This window comes from Mesocricetus auratus, unplaced genomic scaffold (genome assembly GCF_017639785.1).
Source record: "Mesocricetus auratus isolate SY011 unplaced genomic scaffold, BCM_Maur_2.0 Super-Scaffold_100024, whole genome shotgun sequence".
Taxonomy (NCBI): Eukaryota; Metazoa; Chordata; class Mammalia; order Rodentia; family Cricetidae; genus Mesocricetus; species Mesocricetus auratus.
The window spans coordinates 25,231,849-25,258,560 of NW_024429205.1; the positions used below are offsets into that span (position 1 = coordinate 25,231,849).

Genomic DNA, 26,712 nt, shown 5'->3' on the forward strand with positions numbered 1-26,712 from the left:
GGAGTGAACGCTGCAGCTCAGTGCACACAGCTTGCTGGCCTGACTCCTCATCACACTCAGCTCTTTAACTGGAACTTCTGGCTCTGGTGGCACATGCCTGCGATGCCCGCACTTCGGGGGCTAGGGCAGCCTCCTGAGAAGTCGTACACAGAAGACACCCGCGTCGTGAAAACAAAGAGTGAACAGCAGCTGTGCCAGTGTGCTTTTTGTTTTTAAGTTTAAATTTAGATTAGAAACAAGGTTGCTTCACAAGTCAGTTCCAGGTCCCTCTCCCTTTCCCTCCCCTCCTCCTGTACCCTCCCCCCCAGCCCTCCCAGTATCCCCTCTTTTCCCCAGGGAGGGTGAGGCCCTCCATGGGGGTGTCCATAGTCTGTCATTTCATCCAGGGCAGGGCCTAGACCCTCCCCCAAGAGTTCAGGGTGAGAGTGCATCTCACATTGTTGGATGGGAGTCCAAAGTCAATTTGTATACCCGGGATAAATACTGATCTACTACCCAAGGCTCAATAGGCCTCTTCACTGACACCCACATTCAGGGGCCTTGATCAGTCCCATGCTGGATTCCCAGGCATCAGCCTGGGATTCAAGAGATAACCCTTGTCAGGTCAGCTGTTTCTGGGGGGTTAAACCAGCCCAGTCTTAATCCCTTTGGTCATCAGTCCTCCCTCTCTGTTACTGGCTTTCTTGAGTTCAGCTCAGTGCTTAGCCGTGGGAGTCTGCCTCTTCTTCCATCAGCCAGTGTGCTTTTTTAAGTGATGTATTCTGTGTTTTGCTTCCTAGATCTCATATTTATCTTCCCCATCTAAGCACACCACCTTTTTGGCAGTCTTACCTTTTCCTCTACGTTGCTTCACATTCCTGTGGTTGGTGACTTCCGGAATTCACCACAACCCTCTTCTAAGTTCCACTTTCAAAACAAATGACACCTTTCTCCTTATTTTGCAAGTTCTCAAGTGAGAAAACTAGAAAAGCACTGTGTAGGCATCTCTTAAATTGCATTTTTTTTGAGACAGGGTTTCCATGTGCAATAGCCCTGGCTGTTCCAGAACTTTGTAAACTATGCTGGCCTGGAACTCACACAGATCCACCCGCCTCTGCTTCCCCAGTACTGGGATTAAAGGCGGGCACTCCCACTGCCTAGCAAGTTCCATTTTCACTGTGTCTTGAAATATTACCATAGAGTTGCCTTGCTCTCAAAACATGAGGTGATATAAAACACAAATGCCTGGTGGAATTTTCCAACTAGAGCAGAGAATTGAGTTTCCTGGGGTCATTCTGTGAGAAGTAATTCACTGAACATCATCAACCTCTATGGAGCTTGATAAACAGATCCTCTCAGGACTATGAGCAGTCCACACTGGACGCTTTTTATGTATACCCCTCTGCCACATCTTTGAGGATTGTGTCTCTAAACGGTATGCAGAAAGGCAGGCCTTGACCTTCAGAATGGCGAGCATGCTTAAGCCGTGCAGAGGCAAACAGCTTGCAGAGACCTTCAGAAAACACTGCAAATGCAATGGGAGTAGAACACAAGATCCATTTCTACTTTGAATAGATGAAATAAGAACTTTCTAGAGCATCTCACCCCATCAGCAGACTCTAGGGTCTGGCGTGTTTTAAAAAGACAAAAGAGGGAAGCAGCCTTTACAAGTGAACATCCACCCCTCATTGGCGGAGCCAAAAGAGTTATCTCAAAAGCTCTGCAGGCTGCACAGCGACTCCGGTCCCTCCTTCCGTGCCCATGCCATAGGAGGCCATGCAGATGACTCCACACCAGCAAGGGTTGCCTGTGCCTTCACCTCATTCATCATAAAGAGAGAAAAGGAAGAGCAGGGCAAAGGCAAGCAAACTCGATACACTAAGATGTTACATCCCACAGAGAGATGGACACTGGGTGCCAGCCTGGGTTTCCTCCTGCGGAAGGTGAAGATGCCATTACCTGCCCCAAGATGGAGTGTAGTTACTCCATGCCTCACCCGAGAACCACCCGAGGCTGGGGGTGTGGCTCAGTGGTAGAACACTGGCCTAGCATGCATGGGGCCCTGTAGATCCCTGTCACTAAAACCAAACAAAAAGAAACATCAGTGTAAAAATGTCAAAACCCCGTTAATGTTCTTGCTACCCCTATACATACAGCTAGGATGAAAGTGTATACTGATCTTCATACCCAAATGATAGACCAAGTAACAAGTATGAAAGAGAAAATCAAATCTGAAAATGACAGAGAAGTAATGTTTCCTAGAAGTCTGTGACATTGGATATGGCATGGCCAGTCTTACCAGTAGTCTTTAAGAAAAAGGACAACCATTCACTTCATTCCTAACAAGTTTTATAACTGCTGACTTAACTGTAGAAAATCATTTTCCAATGGAACCTGTCTGCTCCTGGCAACAGTGATCTAAACTCACAGAAATTCTTCAGAAAGTCTACTGTGTGTGTGTGTGTATACACATGCATGTACACATTCTCTCTCTCATACACACACACACACACACACACACACACACACACACACACACACACACATTGATCAGATATTTTTACTTCAGTGGAAAAAGGCTCCAGGAAGTTGATCGTTTAAAGGTCTGGGAGATGGGGATGTTGTATTTTTTTTCCCAGAATGACCTTTGTGGATCAGTTTTTGAAAAGAATTTGCATTTCTTTCCAACACGGATGAAGGTTCGCCTGATTCTCCATTTCAGCTGTGTAAACACTGAACTCTCAAACAGCTTGGAAAGAAAATAAGGGCAGCATTTGAAAAGAACTGAATAATACAATTGTATTGTTGATCAGTTCTCTTATGTAATAATCTCTACCTCCTTCCAGTGCAAGTCAGAACACAACGATAACTAACTCTGTTGTTTGCTGTGATGCAAATGTAAAAACAGGGAACACAAAACATGTACTATATATAAATTATATATATATACATATAATTTGTTGTGCTTTGATTTGGAATGAAACCTATTGTTTTTAATTATCAACATTGGGACTCTTTTATATAATACAACATTTAATTAAAATAAATCAGACATACTCTAACTTTGTACATGAAGAAAATATTATTGATTATTTTAAACTTCACCTATAAAAGTGTTTCTTTCCTGATTTATGTTTTAAATATATTACTTAATAGCTATCATTTTTAGCCTACCTGAGAATAAAACTGAACAGTAACATTGAAAATTTATTGAAAATATTGTAGGAAACACTTATAAATTTTCTTATAAGGTTTCTGGAGTTGACTTAATCATAATTTTAAATGGCTATTCTTGGTTTTCCCTCATAACTTGGAGCCCTTCTGACCAAGATGGCTTCCATCAACACAGGAATAAAAGTCTATCCTGCACATGTGAGAAGCAATCAAGTTCAGGCAAGGGTAGTTGTGGGCTTACCCAGACTACAGGCAGAGGACTGATTTGAGACTACTTCCTAGCTGACTCATGGGAATGTGTATCTTAGTCTTTTCCTAGACTCTTGGTCTTAGTTGGGGTACCACCTGCTGGACATACTAATTTAGGGTCCAAGCTCAAAATCTGTCAAAGAGAGAATCAACATGTAAAGTTCTAGAAGGATCTTTGGTGTTCTCCTTGGCTTGTAAGGTATCATGGATCTGAAAGGTCTGTTTGATTCTTTGCTTGTTCCATAAGAGGAAGGAAGGCAATAGTTTTCCTGATGACGTTTTGTGAACTCTTGCTTTAGAAATGCCCTTAAACTCCTTAGTGTATGGAAGCTCATGAGGGTCAACTTGACCCTGACAAAACCAATATGTTGCATATGATTATGAAATAGCTTATTAAATGTCTCTCATATCATGACCTACCAACTTCAACAATAAGTATTTTCTTTTGTGGTTTCTTTGGACCTAGTAATCCAAAACGATAGAGCTCTAATGAAGACATTGTGTTGATAATATGCTAAGTAGCTAGGATAGCCATTGCCAGCTCTTATTTTGTGCATTATAAAATAAAAACTATAATTGATAAATTCCAACTGGGCCATAGGTGATCATTCAAACTCTATAGCATTTGGTTGAAGACATCATGTTACTTTCCAAGCTGTGTCACAATAGAATAATCAAAGATGTAAATCAATTCAAACCTAACCATGCCATTATTTATATTTTATTTTCTGAAAATGAGTAGAATTTGTTCTTGTCATGTACATTATTCCATATCACCCTGTTAGTGTATTGTCATAGAGAAAATGTTAGAAAATGTCTTCCTTCAGGGCCCATCTGAACAGAATCTGAACCCAGACTTGCAGTCCTACACTGCAACTTTGCTGGAGCTCACAGCTTCCTTCTGAGTTATATATTTGCATCATTTAACTAGTTGCATTTTCAGGGATGAAAGATTGTTCTGTGGGCTCCAGGTTACTGCATTATTTTTCTATGTATCTTCCAATATGCGCTGTTCAGAACTGACTTGGGGCATGGTTGATCCAAATAACTGCCAAAGGGTTAACTATTACATGTGGTCCCAGATCTCTGGTCCCATCTGGGGGAAAATTTCAATAACATAAGTAGGTGTTACAGATCTATAAAGAATGGTCCTCAGTTGGCAAAGAAAGCAGCAGATATGGAAACTTCTCACAGCTAAATTTACAAGAATAAAGTAATTGGTTAAAGTAAAAGGAAATGGTTTTGACAGATTTATACTCTGGAGTGTATTAGAAACCTACCAAAATTCAGGACTCAAGTGTGTGTTTATCTTAAAGTGAGAGAATCAGACCCTGAAGATGGAACAGATCTCGTGTCGAGGACATGTAAGGGACACATGCCCATGGTCTCTGTCCTGTCGTGATTTTTACTTGACTGTCCCACCAATGTTCTTTCTCTACACTTTTTAGATTCTGGTGTAAATCATCAACCCAGGGAAGAAAAGAAGGAATGCTACTATAATCTCAATGATGCTAGTCTCTGCGATAATGTGCTGGCCCCCAATGTCACCAAACAAGAATGCTGCTGTACGTCGGGTGCTGGCTGGGGCGACAACTGTGAGATCTTCCCCTGCCCTGTCCAGGGGACAGGTAAGATCTGCTGACTGGTCACATGGTGTTCACTGGCCTGGTTATGACTTTGAGGTCCCGAGGTAGAATTCACTGCGTTAGTGACTCAGATGAGCCTGCCCTTCAGTGAACTCCCCTCCAGTCCAGAGCCTTTGCCATGTCTCCCTAATTCCCACCTCCATATGAATTCTTGAATTCTGCCTGTCATAGGATGCACTGTTACAGCCAGGCTCTGTAGGATGTTATAAAAGATAATTTGGTTTTATTTCCTTTTAAAATAAGAGCGATTTCATTATTTACTTGTGTGTGTGCACATGTGAGCATATGCTCACTTACACGCGTAGATTAACGTGCCCACTTGGGTACTCGGAACCAGGTTCCCTCCTCCATCATTTCCCACCAAGTGCTTTGAGGCAGGGTTTCTCCCTGAACCTTGGACTCAAGTTTTCTCAGCTAGGCTGGAAGACAGCAAGCCCTAGTGATCCTCCTGCCACTGTCCCCTCTTTGAGCTGAGGATATGTGGGTGCTGGGATCCCAACTCCTGTCCTCCTGACTGAGGAGCACTCTTAAGTGATGAGCCATGTCTCTCTAATTCCCAAGATTCTTCCTATTTTACACTGATGACAGACAGCACTGTTGTGTGTTTAAGACAAACTGTTGCTGTATGGGCTCTTACTAAACCTTCAGAACACTAACCACCATAGTAATGCAAAAATAGCACTCATGATATCAAATAAAGCATTGGTAAAGTAGGGAATATGGTAAGTTGCCAGGCATGGTGGGGCATACCCTTAATTCAGGTACTCAGGAGGCTGAAGCAGACAGATCTCTGTGAGTTCAAGGCCTGCCCAGTTTGCCTAAAGAATCATAGGCTGCTCAAGGCAACACAGTAAGACCCTGTCTTTTAAAAAGGAAAAGAAAAAGAAGAGAAGATATATCAGCTTCTAGAGTTGGCCATCTTCTCACCTAATCCATGACTTTGAGAGCATGCTGGATTTATTGTTCGAGTGTTTAAAAGTTTCTGAGTCTGAGAAGGCGAAGCTGGATTAAAAACATGCACGCGAGGAAATGTAGATGCTTTGTTTTCAACTCATTGCTTTTTATTTTTGGTTTTGTCTCTTTTAAAATCAGCTGAGTTCGCGGAAATGTGCCCTAGAGGGAAAGGATTTGTCCCCACTGGAGAAGCCTCTTTCGACACTGGTGGCGAGAACTATAAAGGTCAGTGTCAAGTGCCAATCAGTTTGCAGCATGTGTCCTCACTCGGGCCGGAGCCTGGCTTGGCTTACACAGTAGTAGAGTTCCGTTGGGCTGTGGAAACTGGTGGCCACGCCCTTCTTCCATCCCAGGAGGAAGATCTCTGTGGATACTGGACAGAGCTCCGATTTGAGGTCAGAATCCCAGAGGCTGTGTGACCTCAAGAGGTCATGTGACCTTCTGAGTTTCCAACTGTTCAGCTCTGAAACAGGAATGTTTTCAGAATTACAATGAACTTTCAATGAAATAATATGTGTGTAACTACTTCCCACAAAAGACTGATGTCAGGAGGTATTCTTTTACCTAGACATACACTCCAAGTTATATAAATCAGGAGCACGTAAGTTTGACTATCACACGCCCTTTATGATTGGCTATGAAGCTACGATTCTTACTTTTTTTAATAGCCTTTCCTACTCTTCCTATACTATTTTGCTAATGCCCATAGATTCATAATGAAAACTAGAAAATGGGAAAATGAAAGTGGGTATTTTATACCCTTAATGCTATTGTTGAATAAATAAATGTTTATTCACCTGTTTATTATGGTGAATGTTTATATATATGAACATTTCTTCATTAATTGACTTTTGACAGTTTCATATTAGAGATATTATTATGACATACTATATATGTAAGGTAATTTTTTCCATTATAGCTTAATAGTGAAAACTGGAAAGTAGCTGGAAAAGAGACCATGAAAATGGTTTTATTATCCATCTACTTTTGGAAAGCTAGTATTTGAATGGTATGAACTAATTCAGTAGCTGGACAAGAAATTCCATTTGTGTTTTTAAAATACATCTATGATTTAGTCCAACTGGATTAGAAGACTTGGTTTGCAGTACGTGTTGAATGGTTTCCAAGTTTGTAAATATCGCATACTCTGTTTTTACAGGAATGCAGTTAAATTTCACTTCGTGTTATGAACCTCAGTTTTACTATATAAAGTCATCCTCTCTTTTATATAAAACCCAGCCCCTCCTCCTAATGGCGCTTCAAGTGATGGAAGAAGATGGGACTCGGGGCCTTACTACTATACATTCTGTGCTTGGCACGGCCATTTCCCACTTGTGTAAACTTGAGCATGTCCTCCATGGTGTTAACAGTTTTCAAAATGAGAGCTAGATGGCATGAGCTCTGAACAGGCAACCTCAGAGTGTCCAGAATCCTTAACCTAGATTATCTTATTTATCCTCGGAAACCTACTACATTGGTGAGCCCAGCTTTGCCCAGTTTATCGTGGAACCAACTGTGATGGCCAAGGGTTAATTATGTGGGGGGAGTGGGCCTGCCAACCCCCTTTATAACTTGCAATTCCACGGATTTCCCTCCCTCCCCAGAAAAGACCTTCCTGTCCATCAAATAGTTCTTGGCATTTTGTAAGTCCCGGCTAGTAAATGGGGCAACATACACCACAGATAGAAAGGCCCGTTTCGTGAGGACTATGCTAGAGCAGGTTCTGAGAGCCACTGTGGAATTCACAGACAAGCTCACCTTGTGGTGCCACCTTCTGAGGTGGCATCAGAACCACACCCCATCACTTTCCCACATCTGTCAGTTGGGTCCAATTTTCAGAATTTTATATTCTATATCATAAGAATCTTTAGAGCATAGTGATATCTAATCTAAGACCATATTTTGGTTAGATTCTTCTTCAAGTAAAAATGAAAACATATTCCTATTTCTGTTGCCATAGATGCTGATGAATGTCTGCTGTTTGGGGAGGAAATCTGCAAAAATGGTTACTGTTTGAACACTCAGCCCGGGTATGAATGCTACTGTAAGCAAGGGACATACTATGATCCCGTCAAATTACAGTGTTTTGGTAAGCTTTAAGAGAATATAGTAATGTGTGCTGGGAAAATGCACAGTAAAAAAAAAAGTAATGCTATGAAATAAAAATGGTGTAATTTTTATTTATAAATTTTATTTCTAAATGTGTCTTTAAAAGGCAAGTGTTTTGTGGATCTCTTTCTTGAGCAAGACTTGAGAAATGAAATCCTTTCATCCTTGTATTTGAATGGGTGTCAGGCAAGGAGTTCATAGTCGTGGAATCCAGGTCACCAATGTGACCGCAGAGTTCTGCTAGTCTGTAGAGCTTCCTGTTCCATCAGTCAGATCTTTCATGCAAGCAGAGGACATTTTTAAATACTCAAACAGACTTTAACCCTTAAGCAGAAAACCATGTACTATAGGCAGAAAAAATCAGCATAAGGAAATAATTGTAAAAGTATTCTTTTTTTTTTTAAAAAAAGGCCATTTATCTTAAGTTTCTAAGCATGTCCCATTCCTTTATATATTGAATAGCAGCAGTAGTACGTCGCTTTTCCTCGGTGACTGTCTTTCCAGTCACAGGGTCCCCTATGAATGATGATGTGTAGTTAATTCAAACGTGGTGGCTCTTGGGATCTGGACTGAGTTTATCAGCTTGTTAATTTTTGTAACTGCATGAAGCACAAATGATTGCTGACTTTTTTTGGTGATTTTTTTTTGCCTCTTAAGATATGGATGAATGTCAAGACCCTAACAGTTGTATCGATGGCCAGTGTGTTAATACAGAGGGCTCTTACAACTGTTTTTGCACTCACCCAATGGTACTGGATGCCTCCGAGAAAAGATGTGTGCAGCCAACTGAATCCAATGGTATGTTTGGATGTGAGATACAAATGTCTATCCAGATAAATGCTCAAGGTTGTCTTTTTGATTAAAATAGGAATGTCTCAGAAATAGGGTCATTAATTCCATGGTTATCTTGGAGAATTTAAGAGAGCTACTAAGAGAAATAATGAGATTATAAGTGGTTAATGTGTAGATTTACTGTTTTGTATGTACTTGTCTTACTTAGGGTTTCTATTGCTGTGAAGAGACACCATGACCACTGTAACTCTTAATAAAGGAAAACATTTAATTGGGCTGGCTTACAGTTCAGAGGTTTAGTCCATTATCATCATGGCAGGACATGGTGGCATGCAGACAGATGTGGTCCTGGAGAAGGATTTACATATTGTTAATCAGGCAACAGGAAGTGATCTGTGTCGCTGAGCATGGCTTGAGCATACATGAGACCTCAAAACCTGCCTTCACAGTGGCACACTTCCTCCATCAAGACCACACTTGCTCCAAAAGGCCACACCTCCTAACAGTGCCACTCCCTTTGGGGGCCATGTTCTCTCAAACCCCCACAGTTCCCATTAAGGGAATACCAGGGTACAGGGGTGCCGAGCCAGCTCGTGGAAGGGCTGGTCCACCTGAGCGTTCATCGCACTTAAACTCCAGAGGAAAATGAGAGGTCTGGAAAAATAATGTGTTTGCCCAGGGTGCATGGCATGGATAAGGCTAGACAGAACTAGAGTGTGAGGTTCAGCAAAGTGAAGACCCCTGACCTGCATAGATGGGAGCCCCCGCTAATGTCTGAGGATGTGGTGTGCCATTGATTATTGGTATGACCAATCAGTCACCCCTCGTATTTAGGAGATTCCTTCAGCTGAAACAAAGGCAGAAAGTCTAGAGTTGAACATTCTAGAGTGGAGTGTTACTGGGCTGGGGTTTGAGCAAATGAAAAGAGCAGAAAACCCTGGATATGGAAAGAGGCAGTGGAGGTTGACGGGATCAGAAGAATGGGAAGCCCATCAGGGGACGGCAAGACGGTGGGCGCTTTATATGCTGAAAGAGCACTCTGGAGGCCGGCATTCACCCGGGTGAAGTGTCAGCTGATGCAGCCGCATTCAGCTGGAGACAAAGATGTCATCTGTGGAAACAGCAGGCTGAATTGAAACTGTCCCTTGGAAGTTGCCCATAGAAGTAGGGATGGAAACTTTGGAACTTGCTGGCTTCCACTGCAGTGTTGATGAAATGGGAATAACAGTGCAATTGTCATGGAACCATGTCTTCCTTTTCAGAACAAATAGAAGAAACTGATGTCTACCAAGATCTGTGCTGGGAGCATCTGAGTGAGGAGTACGTGTGCAGCCGTCCCCTGGTGGGCAAGCAGACGACGTACACCGAGTGCTGCTGTCTCTATGGGGAGGCATGGGGCATGCAGTGCGCTCTCTGCCCCATGAAGGACTCAGGTGAGCTGGTGTCCTGTTTGTTCTGCATGGGCTGTGGCACGTGCTCTCCATCTCCATCTCCTGTGGTGTTTCTCTCGTATAGCCTTTCTCCTTGCACCTTTATTCATCACAGGCGTGTGTGTGCATGTGTGTGTGAGTGTGTGTGCATGTGTGTGTGAGTGTGTGTGAGTGTGTGCATGTGTGTGTGAGTGTGTGCGTGTGTGTGTGTGCGCGTGTGCATGTGTGTGTGTGTGTGTCTAGTAGAAGATATATTTATACAAACGCATGCCTCCCGGTTTACCTTTAGGCCAGACCACATCATTCATTTTTGAAGCCATTGTTCAGTTTCTCCCAAGAATGACAAATGACCTGGAGAACTATAATCTAACCATCTGTGTCTTAATGTTTTATGCTTTTTTCTTCTAATTTATATTTTTAGATACTTCATTATGTTTTTCTTACCTAGTTTTTAAAACAGGGTGGGGGGCCACATTAGAGACTATAAAATATTAATTTAGGTAGAAATTCAAGTGTTGATGTCTAACTCTGTATAAGAGATACTGGTAGAGGATGCTAATCCAAAAATTCAAAAAGTTCAGATTTTAGACCTCTTCAGATTTGGGGATTAAATATCCTCAATTGGTGATGTCTACCCAAAGGTCCCCAAGTCCAAAAACCTCTTTAATTACTATTCCTTTGCTGCGAAGAGATGTGGTGACTTAAGACAACTCTTATTAAAAGAAGCATTTAATTGGGGGCTTGCTTACAGTTTCAGGGGGTTAGTCCAGAATCCTCATGACAGGGACCAGACAGGCATGGTGCCAGAGCAGTAGCTGAGAGCTTTATATCCTGATATCCTGACCCATAGGCAGCGAGCAGAGAGAAAGAGACAGAGAGACAGAGACAGAGACAGAGAGACAGAGACATAGAGAGACAGAGACAGAGAGAGACAGAGACACAGAGACACAGACACAGAGACACAGACAGAGACAGAGACTGGGCCTGGTATGGGCTTTTGAAACCTCAGCCTCCACCCCCAGTGACACACCTCCTCTCACAAGGGCACACCTCCTAATCCTTCCCAAACAGTCCCACTAACTAGGGACCAAGCGTTCAAACATCAGAGTCCATGAGGCACCATTTTCATTCAGACCACCACAGATCCGAACCTTGAACTATTTCTGGTCCCAGGCATTTCGAATAGGGGTTGTTAGACCTGTTTGAGAAAGCTGCCCTGTCAGGTAAAAGCCTGACCACTTGGGCTCAGTCCCTGATTTGACAAGGAGGAAGGAAAGAGCAGGCTCCCACAAGTTGTCCTCTGACATCCACACGTGTGATGTGGCATGCATGCCTACTCACTTGCACACAAAGAAATAAGTGACAAAAAAATCTAAGAAATGATTAGAAAGAGAAGGAAAGAACGGAAGAAATGAAGAGTACTTGAGTAAATCTAATTTTTCTCCAGGTTTTGAGTGTGAGCATTGGTCGTCCTGTTGCCTTGTGGTAGAGCATGTTTGGCCCCTGTGCTTTCTGGCTGGCTGTTTGGTGACTGCTGGTTTGTGTAATGTTTTCTTTTTTCTTTTTCTGACCACCAAAGCCATTTCTTGTTTTAAAGGAAGGTACTGGAAAGTGTTTGGTATTTCATTTTCTCAAATGGACTTGTTGAGGCTAGAAAACCAACACACTCAGAGCAAGACGAAGGAGTTCATAACCAGCACATGCTCTCAGAATAGCCAGGAGGGTAGGAATTCCCGCAAGAGGGGAAGTACGTTAATTTTTGGTTAATTCAATTATTAGAATATTTCTTTCAAGCTGCTTCATAGATGTACCATTCCTGCTTAGAAATAACTTGAAACCAGTGTAGCATGAAAAAGAAAAGAATCTGAAATGCCACAAAAGAAAAAGAAAGCAAATCCCTAAAGTAATAGATGGGACTGATAGCAGCTCGGAACTGGGAAGGCGGGGTCCTGAGGCTGGATCTGCCACACTGGCCACGGCAGCAGCCTTCCATGAGAACACGCATCTCTAGCTCATTGGGTTGTGGTGGGGGCAGGAGAACGTGGGACCGCTGGTGACCGGTGAGGCCGATGCCACAGGAAGACAAGAATGAAATCAGTGTGGCGATGTAGAATAAATACAGCAAGGCTGGGTCAGCTCCTCCCTAACTTCTCGTCCTTGTGCAGTGCTTTTCATTAAAATAACAATAATAATAATAACTGAGCGAATTAAAGCAACAACAGAAGTTATATTTCCCTCCACCTGCCCTGTCACATTTGTATTCCTCTCCCTGAAGATGTGCGCTCTTGACAGCTGGGACTGGACCTCAGAGGCTTTTTTAGATATATGTGTGTGTGTGTGTGTGTGTGTGTGTGTGTGTGTGTGTGTGTGTATCCACTGATGCATATTTAGTGTAATATCTAAAACTGAACTCCGTACCAGCTGTCGGAGCAATGCTTTGTCTTTTGTTGCGTGTGTCAACAATTCTAGAATCAGGCTTACCTCCTAACTGATGCACTAAGATGGCCACAAACCGCGTTTTGTACGTTTTGACCTCATCCCTCTTATGAGCACCTGGTGGGAGGAGGACTGTGAGGAACCTGCAGCCTGGTTTATCCAGCCACATCTCATGCCGGGCATCGGAATTGTTCTTTCATAGCCTCTCTTGACCCCGATCCTGACTTTCCCATTGTAAACAATGCTACAGTGAACTTCCATGTGCGGACCTATAGAGCCACCCGGAAAGCAAACTGCCACGAGTTATAGCACCAGGCTGGGAAGCGCATTCAGTTTTGACTGGCTCTTATTATTTCCACCAGTGCAAAGTTGGAAAAGCTATATTCATGGTGGGAGTGCTACTCTACCGCTGGCATTCATTACCTTGAAAATCGTTCTTCGCCTTTGGAGAAAGCTTTGGTTGAGAAAGGAGCTTTGGTGGATGCACAAGGTCTATTCCTGAGCTGCACACCCAGCCCCTTCAGAATGGTTTCTGCCATGTGGGCAAGTGTATATGCATTTCCCTTGCTTCTGAGAAGCTGGAGGTCTTTTCCGATATTTGCAGGTGATTTGTGTTTGTCTTGTTGCTGCAGTTGGGTCTGTGTCTTCTTGCTTATTTGTAGCTGTGGCATGGCCTAATGTGTTTACAGCCCTGGCCTTTGGACTACACTGCGTGTGGTCATGGATGCTCCAGGGAGGGTTTATTCTGTCTCTAGCTTGAACCCTCGGTGCTGCATTCACTGCCTGTGACTGACAAGCCAGGCAGGCGCCTTTGATAATCAATATTTAATTGACTGCATTTTCCAAAGAGATGTTCACATCAGGGCTGGGGAGATGTCTCAATGGTTGAGAGAACACTTGATCTTGAGTTTGGTTTCCAACACCCATGTTAGATGGCTCGCAACCACCTGTAACTCCAGTTGCAGAAGACCTGATACCCTCTCCTGGCCTCTCAGGCACCTTCACAAATGACATGCATACATACATACATGCATATACATACATACTCTAAAATAATATTTTCAAATCAAATGCATGTTCTAATGTAACACAAATCAAAGGCTCTTATAACATGTGTGGTTACCTAACCCTGAACTTGAATAGGGATCAACCAGTACAGAAGTGATTGTCATCGTTGTATAAGTTTCTCTGCTACAATGCTGCTTTATAAACATAAAGAGCAAGCCAGTGAGCTAGGAGTCTCACCTGAACTCCAGCCCGGCTCCCAAGGTTATTGGGATGAGAGCACAGGATTCTGCATTCTCCAGGCGCCTCCACTGTAGGTCTAACAGCTAGTGAGATCCTAGGGTTACCAAGGAGCATCTGCGCATGCCCACGCCCGCTTTCACAACCAGACTCTCATTTCCCAGAGGAACCAGAGAATGTGTGAGTTTTCAAACTGGGTGCCCGTAATTCTTGTCTCTGAGCCTTTCTAAGCTCGCCGTTTCTGTGTCTCTCCAGAGGAGCACAGCCTTGTCCTCTGTTAATTCAAACACTGGACTGGCCCCAGACAGACAGACAGACACGGAGCCACCCAGTTTCTGTAGGAGGCTGCACTGTTTTGGGGAGCGATCTGTTACTGATGGAAACGGTGCCGGGGGAATTTGAAGAATAAATCGCAGCGCTTGTCGTCAGCTCTGAGCATTAAAGTGCACTGTAAAGTACATCTCTGGCTCACGACAGGCCCTCACACTTCTGGTCCAATAGGTCACAGGCATTAATCCTGGCCGGAGCAGCAAGTCTGGGAGTGCTGGCAGGTGGAGGCTATGGGCGTGGCCCATTCCACGCGGGTCTCTGAAGTTAGACGCTGGCCTGTGGGAGAAATGAGTGGAGGGTGAAGGATTATGTTAGGAGAACCTCGCATGAGAAGAACTGCCATTCTGCAATTCCGTTCACTTTTGGGGCCCACTCCGGATTTTATGTCAGTCCTCAGCTAGTTAAAGGAGCCACATGACAGGCTCATTTGGGAGAAAGCTCCAGATCATCTGTGGTAAGGTGAAGGGTGTGACGAGCATGTGCTAACAGCCTCTGCCTTCTAGAGCCCCGGAGGCCCCCCTGGCCCCATTCCCGCTCCTGCCATCTCTGCCTCCCTCTCCTTTCTCAACACCCTCCGCTGCTGCCCAGTCTTAGAATGCCGGTGACTGAGCTTGCTCTGGGAGGACCCCCAAATGCGATCTGTTTATCACTATATTAAGTGAGACTGTGAAAGACAAGGCTGTTAAGAAAACCAGTTCAAACCAAATAAACCACCGTGTCCATATTTCAGATGAGGGTTTGCTGCCTGGGAAATGTTCATGCCGTGCTAGAAGGAGACCATAGCTATCAGAATATGGGATCTTTGATTAGACGTCTCCTGCTTGGTTTTCATGGGTCTCGGTGCCAGGCATTGTGGAGAGGTATCGTTTCTTTAGCTTGGATGGACAGCCTCTACCTCCGGGACAGCCTCCGCCTCCTTCCAGAAGAGGAGATGCTTCTGAGGCAGAGGAAGGCAGCTCACCTTGTCCCAGCCCGCTCAGAGGGCTGAGTCAGATCCAGGCATGGCATCGACTGTGTTGGAAACTGGTTTAAGTGTGGCCCAAGTCCTCCCTCCCGGGGAACTCAAAGTGCATTTGAAATAAACAGTATATATACATATATAAAGTAGGAGCAACGAGTTAAAACTGAAGCTTTCATGTTGTCGTGTGGTGTGCTATCACAAGCAGAGGAGCATGGTTTAGAGCTAGCAGCGAGTGCAGGGAACCAAGAGAAATGCAGCATCCGCCTATCTCCCCAGGCACGCTGGCGGGCAAGGTGGGTCATATATATTCATCTGGCAAATGGGTTAAAGCCAATGATTCTTGGCCAAGTATAGACTTAGTTTTTGGAAAACATACCTATGATTTATGATACATATGTATTCTATTCTTATCAAATGGAGATAAAAAATCTGTGAGCAACGGAAGACAGTCAGACACATTTGAGCACTAGATTCTATAATACCCAGGAGTCACAATATTTGCAGTTATACTATTTAAAGAATTTTACTCCTGATGAATAAATCGTTCAGAGAGCCACGTTGTAAGTTAACTGAACATAAGGTCTTGATAAGAGTCCTCACTTAAAACTTCCATTCTTTAAGTGCTTAACAGGGTAACTGCTGTGTTGGGAGAGTGCCCCCTGTTGGCAGTCTCTTGTACTACAACATGCGTGCACCTCCGAGGCACTCTTGAAAGCTCAGGTATTGGTCAGAGTGACATTTGCTTTTATTTTATTAATGTCCCAATGGGAGCACTAGTGGCACAAAAAAGGAATAAATTTCAATACTGATCAACTTACAGAAGCATTGTCTTTCTGTATCACAACGAAGCAATCTGAAGATGAAATGCGTATCTGTATCTGAGTGGTTAAGTGTAGTTGGGGGAGCTCACCGTATAGATGAGCTGCCCTGTAGTAATGTAACTGCTCTGTAATAAGGAGACATGGAATCAGCTGTGCCGGGAGTTGATCGATGCCTTGTGCTACATCTATACAGTGGGAAATACTATGCAAGCTTTTTCTAAATGAAGCATAGCTACAGGTCTCATAGAGAATACTGCCTAAGCCATATTTTAAATTTTGATTACATTTATTTACCGTGTGTGTGTGTGTGTGTGTGTGTTTGTGTGTGTGTGTGTGTGCATTCACGTGCCACAGTGTCTGTGTGAAGGTCAGAGGATCAGGTCAGGGGTCAGTTTTCTGCTTTCTATCCTTTGGACCTCAGTCATCAGGCTTGTCAGAAAACATCTCTATCTCCTGAGCCATCTTGCCAGCTATAAGCTGCAGTCTGTAAAAAGGCATAGAACAACATGAGTAGACTGTCCTTTGCATAACAAATTTAAAGGAAGAACACATGTAGCTATGTTGATGGCTGGTTGTGAGTCTATAGCCTTTTTATTACTTGAATTTGTTTTTACAATATATATATAGTGATATATATATATGTGTGTGTGTGTTTACTATATGTTGTAATACATATATGGATATATATATGATCATCTTATTTTAAATAAACAGAAATGTCTATCTGAAACTTGAACTCAAAAAACAGGGAGAAAGTATAGCTATGTCTCCTCTGTTTCCCCATGTAAGTGTTAAATGGATGACTGGTGAACAGCACAAAGACATGCAATGACCGTGCGTGAGAACCCACGTATTACCTCATGCCACCTGTGTGGGTAGACACTGCCCAGACTAAAGGTTTTCATAAGCTACTATGTTGCGTAAGCTATTCACGTGCCCCGTGCAAAAGAGAATGGTTGCTATTGCATATAGCTTGTGCACCTCTTGTGCTTGACAAAGAGAGATAAATTTTCCGAGATGAAATCTAAATTGTGTATCATTTTCCTGTTCTCGTTTTTAAATTAAATTTAAACCTCCCATTTAACTTCAGATTATATGTTTCTTTCTTCATTTTGTTATTTATTAAACATGTGCTCTGTGGTAGGCCAAAAGGTTTGTGACAGATTCACACAATTTGTGTTTGGAGTGTAAGATGCAGTTGTGAAGTAGGGTGTTTTATTCCCAAATATTCTCCTAAGTATACATGTGCTACAGTAACTATGCCAAAATATTGTAAACATCCTAATTGTTAACCTAGCACAGTGCTTTTAGTATAGTTTTACCCAACTAAAGTAATTTATAAGCTGCCTTAGAAATGGTTGGGCCAGTGATTTCCACATCCACACATCTCCACCGTTCCCAAAGACCTCAGTGCAAGACATTGCATAACAGCCCAGAGGTGCGAAGGAAGACAGACATTTGACTCCCAGACAACACTTGAAAAAATATTGTGACTAGGCGATGGTTACAAAAAGCCTTTCAGCATTCATGGCTTTTCCAAGAAATATGTTTCCAGAGAATGTTAACAACAGCTTTGGAATATCCCACATGGGAAGCACAGCAGAGGGCCACCGCCTCTACTTAGGCGACCCAGAACCCAGCTCTGGTTTGATGATCGGTTCTACTCATTGCACTTCAAGTCTCCTTTGTGTAAAATTGAGATCTGTCTGTGAACTTATAACTAATCCTGTCTTGGTGTGGAAGCCTGTATCCTTTGATCACAGATTCTCTACTCAAGAACAGTAACTACGAATTGAATAGAATGGAGATTGACTGGGATGCAGATGGCTAGTTGGAAGTATTTCAAGAAGCCAAGTGGTCCAGTTCTTTGGGGTTGAATTTTCAGTACCCATTATTTGCTACGTGGCATAGTCTGGCTTGCAGTTTATACTGTTCCTCGACGAAAAGGTTACCTCCCAAAGAGCAAAATGGTTTTCTTCCTACAAAGTAATGGTTGTGAGACAACATTCAATAGTGAATTCTGTCCATACCTATGTCTGGCGCTGTGAGTTTCCTCCTGTGGGAAACGGCAGTATCAACACCTGCCTCAAGGGGACGCGCAGGCGTTGGATGTGATACCGCCAGGGTCAAGTGACTATTATTAAAACCCGTTCCAGAAAAGTTGAGCTAATGCCGATTCTACACAGTTACCTCGTTGTGCAGGGCTGAGTGTCTCTTTGAAGGGAGGTGAGTGTCAACAAACGGTTCCGGGTGGCAGTGTTTGGAACTAGCCTGGCCTCGGTAGCACTGCACACTAGCAAAGAAGCTTTTCACCTGTTCCACGAGCTCCAAAGTACCAGGGTAAGGGGAGAGGTGTGAGGGAGGATTCATGCTGGAGAGGGCCGTCCAGTGTTGCCTTTTGAATGAACACTGGATGTACTCGATCTGCAACTCTTAAAACCTGGGCTGTAGACGGCAAACTTGGATATGTTACATGATGTCACCCAAAACCAACTTCCCAGAAAATGCATTCATTTATACTTTCTTCTGGTTTCTGTCTCAAGGAAGACATTACGCTTCCTGCTTTATTTAAGTTCTGATGATACCTTAAACTCTTCAGTCTTCCTTCGTAAATTCTGTTCATCCGGTTTTCTCTCAAGTAATTAGCTGACAGGGAAGCCCACAACTCTTAATCTTAACATTTGTGGGGTGTTGGTGGCACACACTTTTAATCCCAGCACTTGGGAGGCAGAGGCAGGCGGATCTCTGTGAGTTCCAGGACAGGCTCCAAAGCTACACAGGGAAACTCTGTCTTGAAAACAAACAAAAAAAAAAAAAGTAGGAAAATCAGGAGTTCAAGGTCATCCTCATCATACATGAAAAATTTAAGGCATTTCAAGGCAGTCTGGACAGTGGCGCATGCCTTTAATCCCAGCACTCTGGAGGCAGATGCAGATGGATCTCTGTGAGTTTCAGGGCAGCCAGGGCTACACAGAGAAACCCTGTCTTGAAAAAAGCAGAAAAAAAGAAGTTAGTTCAAAGCAGTCTGGTCTAGAGATCCTGTCTCAATAACAAACAGGTAATTTGAGTTTCTTAATATATTTAAATACTGTTCACCCACTTATTCAAATTCTTTTCATTCTCATTCAACCTAAGGCCTTAATTCTTAAATCTAGTAATTTCAAACAAGTCACAAAGCCAGTCTGTGAGACACTCTGTGACATGATTCTTTTAAACACAGTAGATATCCATAGTAACCAGGGACAAGAAGGAACACTTCACACTAAATAAAGCATTAATGTGCTGGCCTTATTACATCTGTAGTCTGTACAATTGCCATTTTAGGCAGCCCAAGGTCACTGGGTGGAGAAATTCAAGACTGCCTCAGGCAGTTATTGGAGAATGGAGCGCCAAGACATGAGGCAAGCATGCTGTCCCCAGCCACATGTGTCCTTACTGTCTCCGTGTAAACAGGATCATGTGTTTGTCAGTGTCTTCCACTGAGACAATTCTTAAGGTAACAATAGGACTGAGAAATCAAACTCTATCCAGCTGCTCATGGTCCCCTTGGGAACCAGGTCTCCTCTTAAGCCTTCTCATCATGCCAAAGCTTCCCAGGGGCAGACGCTTTTGTGATCCACCAGGGCTCCCACCTCTGAAATGTGAAATCGGCATTGGACCCTGGGAAAGGAGCTAGAAGAACAGGAGCAAATGACAGTGGGACCAGGTACAAACTGGGACATGGCAGGGAAGAATGAGATGCTGGAAACAGCCTGAAATGTGGGATTTTAAAGCTGAGCTCTGGTGCTTGCATTAGTGAGAACGCAGGAGACGACAAGGAATCCCCGTCGGGGTTGTGATCATACTGCAGCCATTTATTCCAGACTTGTCAGCAGACAAATGAGCATGGCGTGCCTAAGAGCAGAATAGATCCTCACAGAGCCAGGGCAAGCCAAACTGCCGAGGCCAGAGCAGTGGAAGTGTAGACCAATAAGCTGTGTTCTGAACCTGGTTTCCCGGAGTGTAGAGAACCAGCCGGTACCCAAGAAGCCAACTAGCGGGGCCCCGCAGCGTCGCCAGCTTCAGAGTGCCCCCGGTATGCTAGATAAGAGCTGGTTGAAGCCGCTGCCTTAATGTCCTTCCTCACTACAATCGCAGATCATTGTGGGGGAGTTTGACTAGCAGATGGTCACAGGTGACAGTGACGTGAGCACTTGTGAAACTTCTCTATTAGGATGGCTCGGATGGGTCAGTGGGTGGGGTGGCCGTTTCATCCATGCTGCTCTTCCCGGGACTACACTGTTTGCAGTGCCAGCAAAGCACTGGCTGCATTCAGTTGCTAAGCACTCAAGGGAGGGAAGCCCACTGACGTCATCTCCGAGTCCTGGTTAGCAAGCCAAAGTACGGAAGTGAAGTAAACCAATCACAGAGTCCGGGGCTGTTGTGTCTCGATATGAGCAATCTGGTTGCTCTTAAAAGTAGCTACTTTGTCTGCCTCAGTTTTCCATTTTGAAGTTAGAGTTGATAGGTCCAGTTTTCTGGAAGTTTCCATTCAGTGCCAACTTGGACCAAAGGTTTGCTCTGAGTTAGATTTGACTTTTGAACATTTTACAGACAAGTTGCTGGGTTTTGTCTGTTGGTTTTGTTTGTGTTTGTTTCTCTTCCATCTTGGAGCCAGTTGAGGTTTGCTCCAAGAATGACAAGGAGAATGGCAGCTCCGAGCTGGGCTTGGATTTTTGTATTTTTGGTTTTTTTTTTTTCAAGACAGGGTTTCTCTGTATTGTTTGGTCTCTTGGGGTTTTTTTTAACTGAGATTGGTTGCATTTATTTCTACCTCTTCTTAACGAACTGCAGAGCGCAGGCAAGCCTTGCCGGATCACAGGTAATGGGAGGTTGATCCACTCTTCCTGCAGCAGACAGATTCTGTCCTTTCTGACTGGAAAGAGGCAACCAGCAAGGGCTTCAAGAGCAATCAGAGATGAGGCATGGGGATAGATTAGGGACTCAGTGGCAGATCCCTAGCATGCCCAAGGTCCTGATTTGATTCCCAGAACCATGGGAGTTTTTTGCTCATTTGTTTGCTTTATTTTGTTTTGTTTTTGTTTTTTATATAAACTTCATGTTTGCATGAATTTGTAGAGAGTCAGGCCTAGGGATGTAACTGTCCACTATCAACAGCCAATCTTTTATGAAAGGAACAACTTTTAAGAAGAAAATGGATCTTGGTAAGGAGGATTCCTGACACATTGTCTCCTTGTCAGTTGTCAGTGTTTGTTCCTGAGCCCGGAGTGTTAGGGACCAGCAGAGCTGTTGTGAACATTTGGGTTGGTTGTGCTCATCTGTACAAGATGCCACTCGTAACCTACGAGTCCCTAGCGAGGATGGGCAAGCAAGTCAATGCCAGAATGAACCCCGTTAGGATTGGGACTGACTGTGAACAGCCCTGGGGAAGAGGAGAGTCTCTTTAAAGTGAGGGAAAATAGCAACATACAAAGAGATTATAAAGCAGAGATCTTAATTCCAGGTCTTTGCTAAGCAGTGATATCTTATTTCCTGTAATTGAATGGAAAACGTCTTCACAAATAAGCATATAACCATTAGTGTTAAGAAATAATACATAAGTGAATCAGAATTTGTTCTTCAAATAACGACAGTGGGTTCTGAGGGATATCTTATTGTCTTGTTTGTTTAGGAATCTTGAGTTCTAACTCTTACAAGAGTTTTAAACAAATGTCAGAGCAGTTTTCTCTTGAAAACTTTAAAAATAGCAAGCATTGTTTAAAATGCTTTAAAATATAATTCTGTTGCTAGAGGAAATTATGTATATTTATTATTAAAATTATCATACTTAGTAGCTAAAACTTTGAGAATTTGACCTGACTTGAACTTTGGAATACTTTTCAATGTCTCTCAACCTCACCTTCCTTGCAGGACAGGTTTGTGAGGCAGAACAGTGACGTCTAGTGGTTATTACCTTGAATTGCAGCCACAGGTTTCAGTGGCCCCTTACCTTCCCAGGGTAGCTGTAAGCCTCCTATAGAATCAGCGCAAACTCAATGGCATGTTTTTAGAGGCTCTTTGTCTTACAGAACTTCGAAGGGCCATAGTTTGTTTTTACCTTACATGTCCTTTGTGTCTGTGCATCTATATGTGTTTCATGTGCTTTTTCCTTTGGAATACCTTTCTGTTTGCTTGTTTCATCCTATTCCAGTTAGTTTGTTTTGTTTTATGTCATCTTACTATTATTTTTTAGATGCTTGTTTGTTTTCTAATGCGAAAAAGGTGGGGAAAGGTGTAGATTTGATGGGAGGGACGTGGGGAGGATGTGGGAGGTGTTGGGGGCGGAGAAGCATAATCAGAATGTATTTATGAAAAATATCCATTTTCAATTTTAAAAAAGTAGAATCGTACTTAGAAGTTCGGACAGACCCTGGAGATGGCTTGTTTCCTTACTTACTCGTTAGATGAACTCCAGACTCTCTCTCTCTCTCCATATATAGAGAGATACATAAGTAATAGATATATATCTCTATGCAAAAGAAGCAAAAGAAAGGAACAAAAATAGTATAGTACACACACACACGTACTCCACTACCAGGAATTGAACCCAGTACCTTGTGCATGCTGGTCAAGCATTCAAGAATTGAGTTATATCCCCCATTAGTTTGCATTTACTTTTTAATGGAGGTAAAAATTCACATAAGACAAAAGCAAATATTCTGAGGTGGACATGCCAGTGCCATTTGGTACCTTCACAGGGCATACAACCTCCCGTTGATCCTTAAGTACACATTCAGTTTTCTAAGTAATTCTTACTTACTTTATCACAAAGAGAGAAGCAAATGGACTCCTTGTGGATGGTATCTGTTTCTGGTAATTTGTTGACTTTTTTAGATTGTCACTTTGAGGAGCAGGAAAGGGACAATGACTTGACTTTCCGGTCCTCGCAGTGAAAGAAACACAAGTAGACCCTTTCACAGAAGGAATGCATTGAAATCCCTCCCTGTGCCCCCTTTGCCTTGTGAAGCCTCTTGTCTCACATCAGAGGTAACCCCACTCCTTGTTTCTTTTGAGACCGCCTGAAAGTAAACCTTAGTGGTGTCTTCCCAAAGCCCAGACAGATGACTAAGAAATGGGGGAAACCTTCCATTAAGTTCTTAATAAGGAGTTCGTGTTAGCAGTCACTGTTCTCAGGCTTGCCTGTGTGGCTTAGCTTAATGCTATTGCAAGAATATAAATGTTTGAACCCAGGTTTTAGAACATAAAGGGGACCTCCGTTTTTGAAAAAAATTACTTATTTAATAGTATTAATGCATTTGTAGCCAACAGTCTCTCTGTCAGCCTGTCTGGCTAGCTAGCAGCCATCTGATGGGAACATTGGGAGTGACTAGAGTGGACGGCTGACCTTAGGTAAAGGCTCAGGGTGGGCAGGCTTGATTGGTATATGGCTGTGAGTTCCCTCGAAGTGTTATGGTTTACAGGAGTCCCATGGAATATAAACCCTGCCAAGACTTTAGACTTCATTACTTCCCTGTCCTCGACAAGTACAATTTAATTGAACATTAAGCAATTTGATCTCTTTCACCTAATAAATCGAGCAAATTCAATAAACATAAATCCTGCTAATGACAGCGCTGACCCTGGCGGAGCTTAGCTCATCGGCATTCATGGTTATGACTCTCCCTGGAATCTGAGCCACAGATGCGCACAGCTGAGCAAAGTGCTTACCTGATGCTCACCGCCCGGGAAGTGCCCTCAACGATTTTCCTAGGGTGTCGGAAAAGAGCAGCTGTGCACAGAACATGGTTTGGCAGATAGAGTACACACACAAAGCCCTCAGCTGGTGCTACACGTGTTGTGCTACAAACCGAAGTGGTCTGGTGAGACGCAGAGAAGGGCTAATTACAGTCTTTCCTTAGGCGGCTCAGTGAAATTGTAGGCAGAAGTGAGCCATGTGTGGCTCTCCAGGGCTCCCGGGCTCATGCCTGCTGACTTCCTTTTCCACAGGTTCTCTGCAGTAGACGGCGCGCCTCCTTCAGTGTTAGCTCAGTGCCTCCTTGTTTATCCGATTGTTTATCTGGTTTGGTTTTGATTTTGGTGTTGAGCCCAGGGTGGCCTTGAACTCCTGGTCCTCTTGTCTTTGCCTCTAGAGTGTTGGGATTGTAAGTATGTGCCCTCACACCCAAGTCACAGGCTGTTTTCTGTCTGTGGTACTCCTACCCTGCCCCTCTGAGTTAGCTTTTCTCTTCATTTGCTGCGCCCAGGATGAAATGTAAGGTTTCCCTTTTCTTCCCCTTCTCCTCTCCTAAACCCCGCCTTGTTCATCTAATTCTCATCAAGTTCATGCTACCCTCAGGCTCTAACTGTAGAAATGAGAGAAGCAACAAAATGCATCACTTTGATATAGCTAAAAGAGAGTGGCATAAATCCTGTTCCATTGGCAGAGGAACTGAAACCCAAGGAAACGTCCAGACCAGGAGCTAAGACGAAAAGAAATGAGGGTGAGAACCTATGTTATTGAGCCTGTGGACTCCAGTTCTTTTGTTAAGCTTGTGTGTGTGTGTGTGTGTGTGTGTGTGTGTGTGTGTGTGTGTGTGATTGTGATTGTTATGGTGTGTGTATGTCTGTGTCTGTATCTGTGTGTGGGCATGGTTTTTATGTGTAGGCATGGTTGTTATGATTGTGTGTGTGTGTGTGTGTGTGTGTGTCTGTCTGTCTGTATCTGTGTGTGAGTATGGTTGTTATGGTGTGTGTGGTGATGGGGTGTCTAATTTCCTATGACAGTTCCCTACTGCTTAACTTCCTGGATACAGGCTGGCTACCTGCTCCAATCAGGGCAAGTGTTTATTCTCTGGAAAAGACAGATAGGCAAAGCAGTGCAGTTCTTGTCCCTACCTTTCTGTCCCCTTCCTTCACCAGCACAGGATGGAAGAATCTAAAATGGTCACTGTAGGAAGAAAAATTATAGCCCTTGTCCGTTTCAGTTAAGGAAAAGTTTCCGTTTCACGGCAGGCTAAGCAGTCACTGTGGGAAATGCCCACTTCCCTCCTCTTGATCCTTAATGCTGCCATTGATTAATAATGCCTGTTTAAACCTGCAGGAAAAACAACTGGTAGAGAAATTTTAGACCGGGGCCTTGCTCATCCCACATAGACACGGTTTAAATTTTGTCACTCTAAATGCTCAGCCCTGGTGTGTGGAAACTCAAATCCAGCCTCTGTTCCATTTCTAAAAGCTTGGGTTTAGTCTGCCTCAGACAATGGAAACTTCACCTCCTGGGTTTTCGAATGCCAGAGTGGCACTGAGACATGTGACTGTCCAGACCAAACTGGCAGATGTGTCTGTCATCACGAATGGAGATTTCCTGCCAGGATGTAGTAATATGCCTCCCATTGCTTCTGACAGCAGGGGTCCCAGACCCGCTGGCTCCAGGGGAGTACTTTGTTTTAAAAAAAAATCATTTTTTCATTTAAAGTAGAAATCGAAACAGTACCATCTGCTGTGTGAATCTGGCACGCCAGGGAAATTAGTGTGACCAATGGCCTGGATCCGTTTAGACCACTTAGTGGTGGTGTCCCATGCCACACCATGTGTCCCTTTCTTAGCTTTGATCTACAGCTGAGCATTTGTGCTCAGGGAGGTGGGGACCACCACAAGGGGAGAGCCGTTTAGGTGCTGATGTTTCCATTTGTTATTCATTTTACATTTCTGTTTGGCTAAATCCCCAGATGGAAACATTGGGGGGGGGTCTCAGAAAGGAGGGCTCTCGGGATCTGCTAAGTGAACCAACCATTGCTCTGCACCTAACACCTGGCCACGGGATAATTGATGGTTGGTGGTGTGCCTCAAAAGAGGAAGGTTTGAAAAGCAAAGAGACATTAAGGACAAAGTATGTTGTGCATGTTCTCATGGTGAACTGGAGGAAGAGACAGCCAGGGTTCTCCTGGCTTCTCTGGGGAAGCGTGGAAATAGTTCAGGGGTCTGCAATGGACCTCTGTACTACAGCCAGCGCCATTTCCCAGACCCTTAAAGTTAGACTCTAACTGTGACTCAGACCCATGGCTAACCACACCTCCACGCTACAGTGGGCTCGTCCTAGGGGCTTGGGATGCTCATGGGCTGGGACATGCTAGAGATTTGCCTATACTCAGATCCCAAAGACATCTTACCCGTGCCTCATTGGAATGTTCTGAGCTATCCCTCGTGCACCTGGTCTACCATGCAATGTAGTCAGGGTTGCTTGATGAGGTCTGTGACTCAAATATAAAGTTGGCTGTTCATAATCTATTGCATGCAAACAAATTTGCCAAGGCAATCACCAGTGTTGTGTCTTGTTGGAGAGTGTTCATCAACATTTTTTCTCTATCCAGTTTCCTCCACCTATGTAAAAAACAAAACAAAACAAACAAACAAACAAACAAAAAAACAGATAATCTCAAAAGGGACTCAACAAATGCAAATGCCTGGAATTTTTTTTCTTTCATTCTCCTTCATTTACCACACCCCCGTTTGCCCATAGATCACCTTCAGTTCAGACATTCAGATTTTTTTTGTCATGTGCCTTTTGAATACTCTTTGAATCTTCAGTGATTTCCACATCTTCCATA

At 43.5% G+C, this 26,712-nt stretch overlaps 1 protein-coding gene across 13 annotated transcripts in view; it reads left to right on the forward strand.

Annotated features, from left to right (window-relative positions):
• The window catches only part of Ltbp1 (latent transforming growth factor beta binding protein 1), a 375,435-nt gene that overhangs the window by 339,278 nt on the left and 9,445 nt on the right, over positions 1-26,712 (forward strand). For all 13 annotated transcript variants that reach the window (XM_021229273.2, XM_013116008.3, XM_040730932.1 and 10 more), the window contains 5 exons: positions 4,851-5,030; positions 6,141-6,227; positions 7,963-8,091; positions 8,769-8,909; positions 10,166-10,336. In XM_021229273.2, the coding sequence (XP_021084932.1) occupies positions 4,851-5,030; positions 6,141-6,227; positions 7,963-8,091; positions 8,769-8,909; positions 10,166-10,336 (708 nt within the window). The remainder of the gene's footprint in view (positions 1-4,850; positions 5,031-6,140; positions 6,228-7,962; positions 8,092-8,768; positions 8,910-10,165; positions 10,337-26,712) is intronic.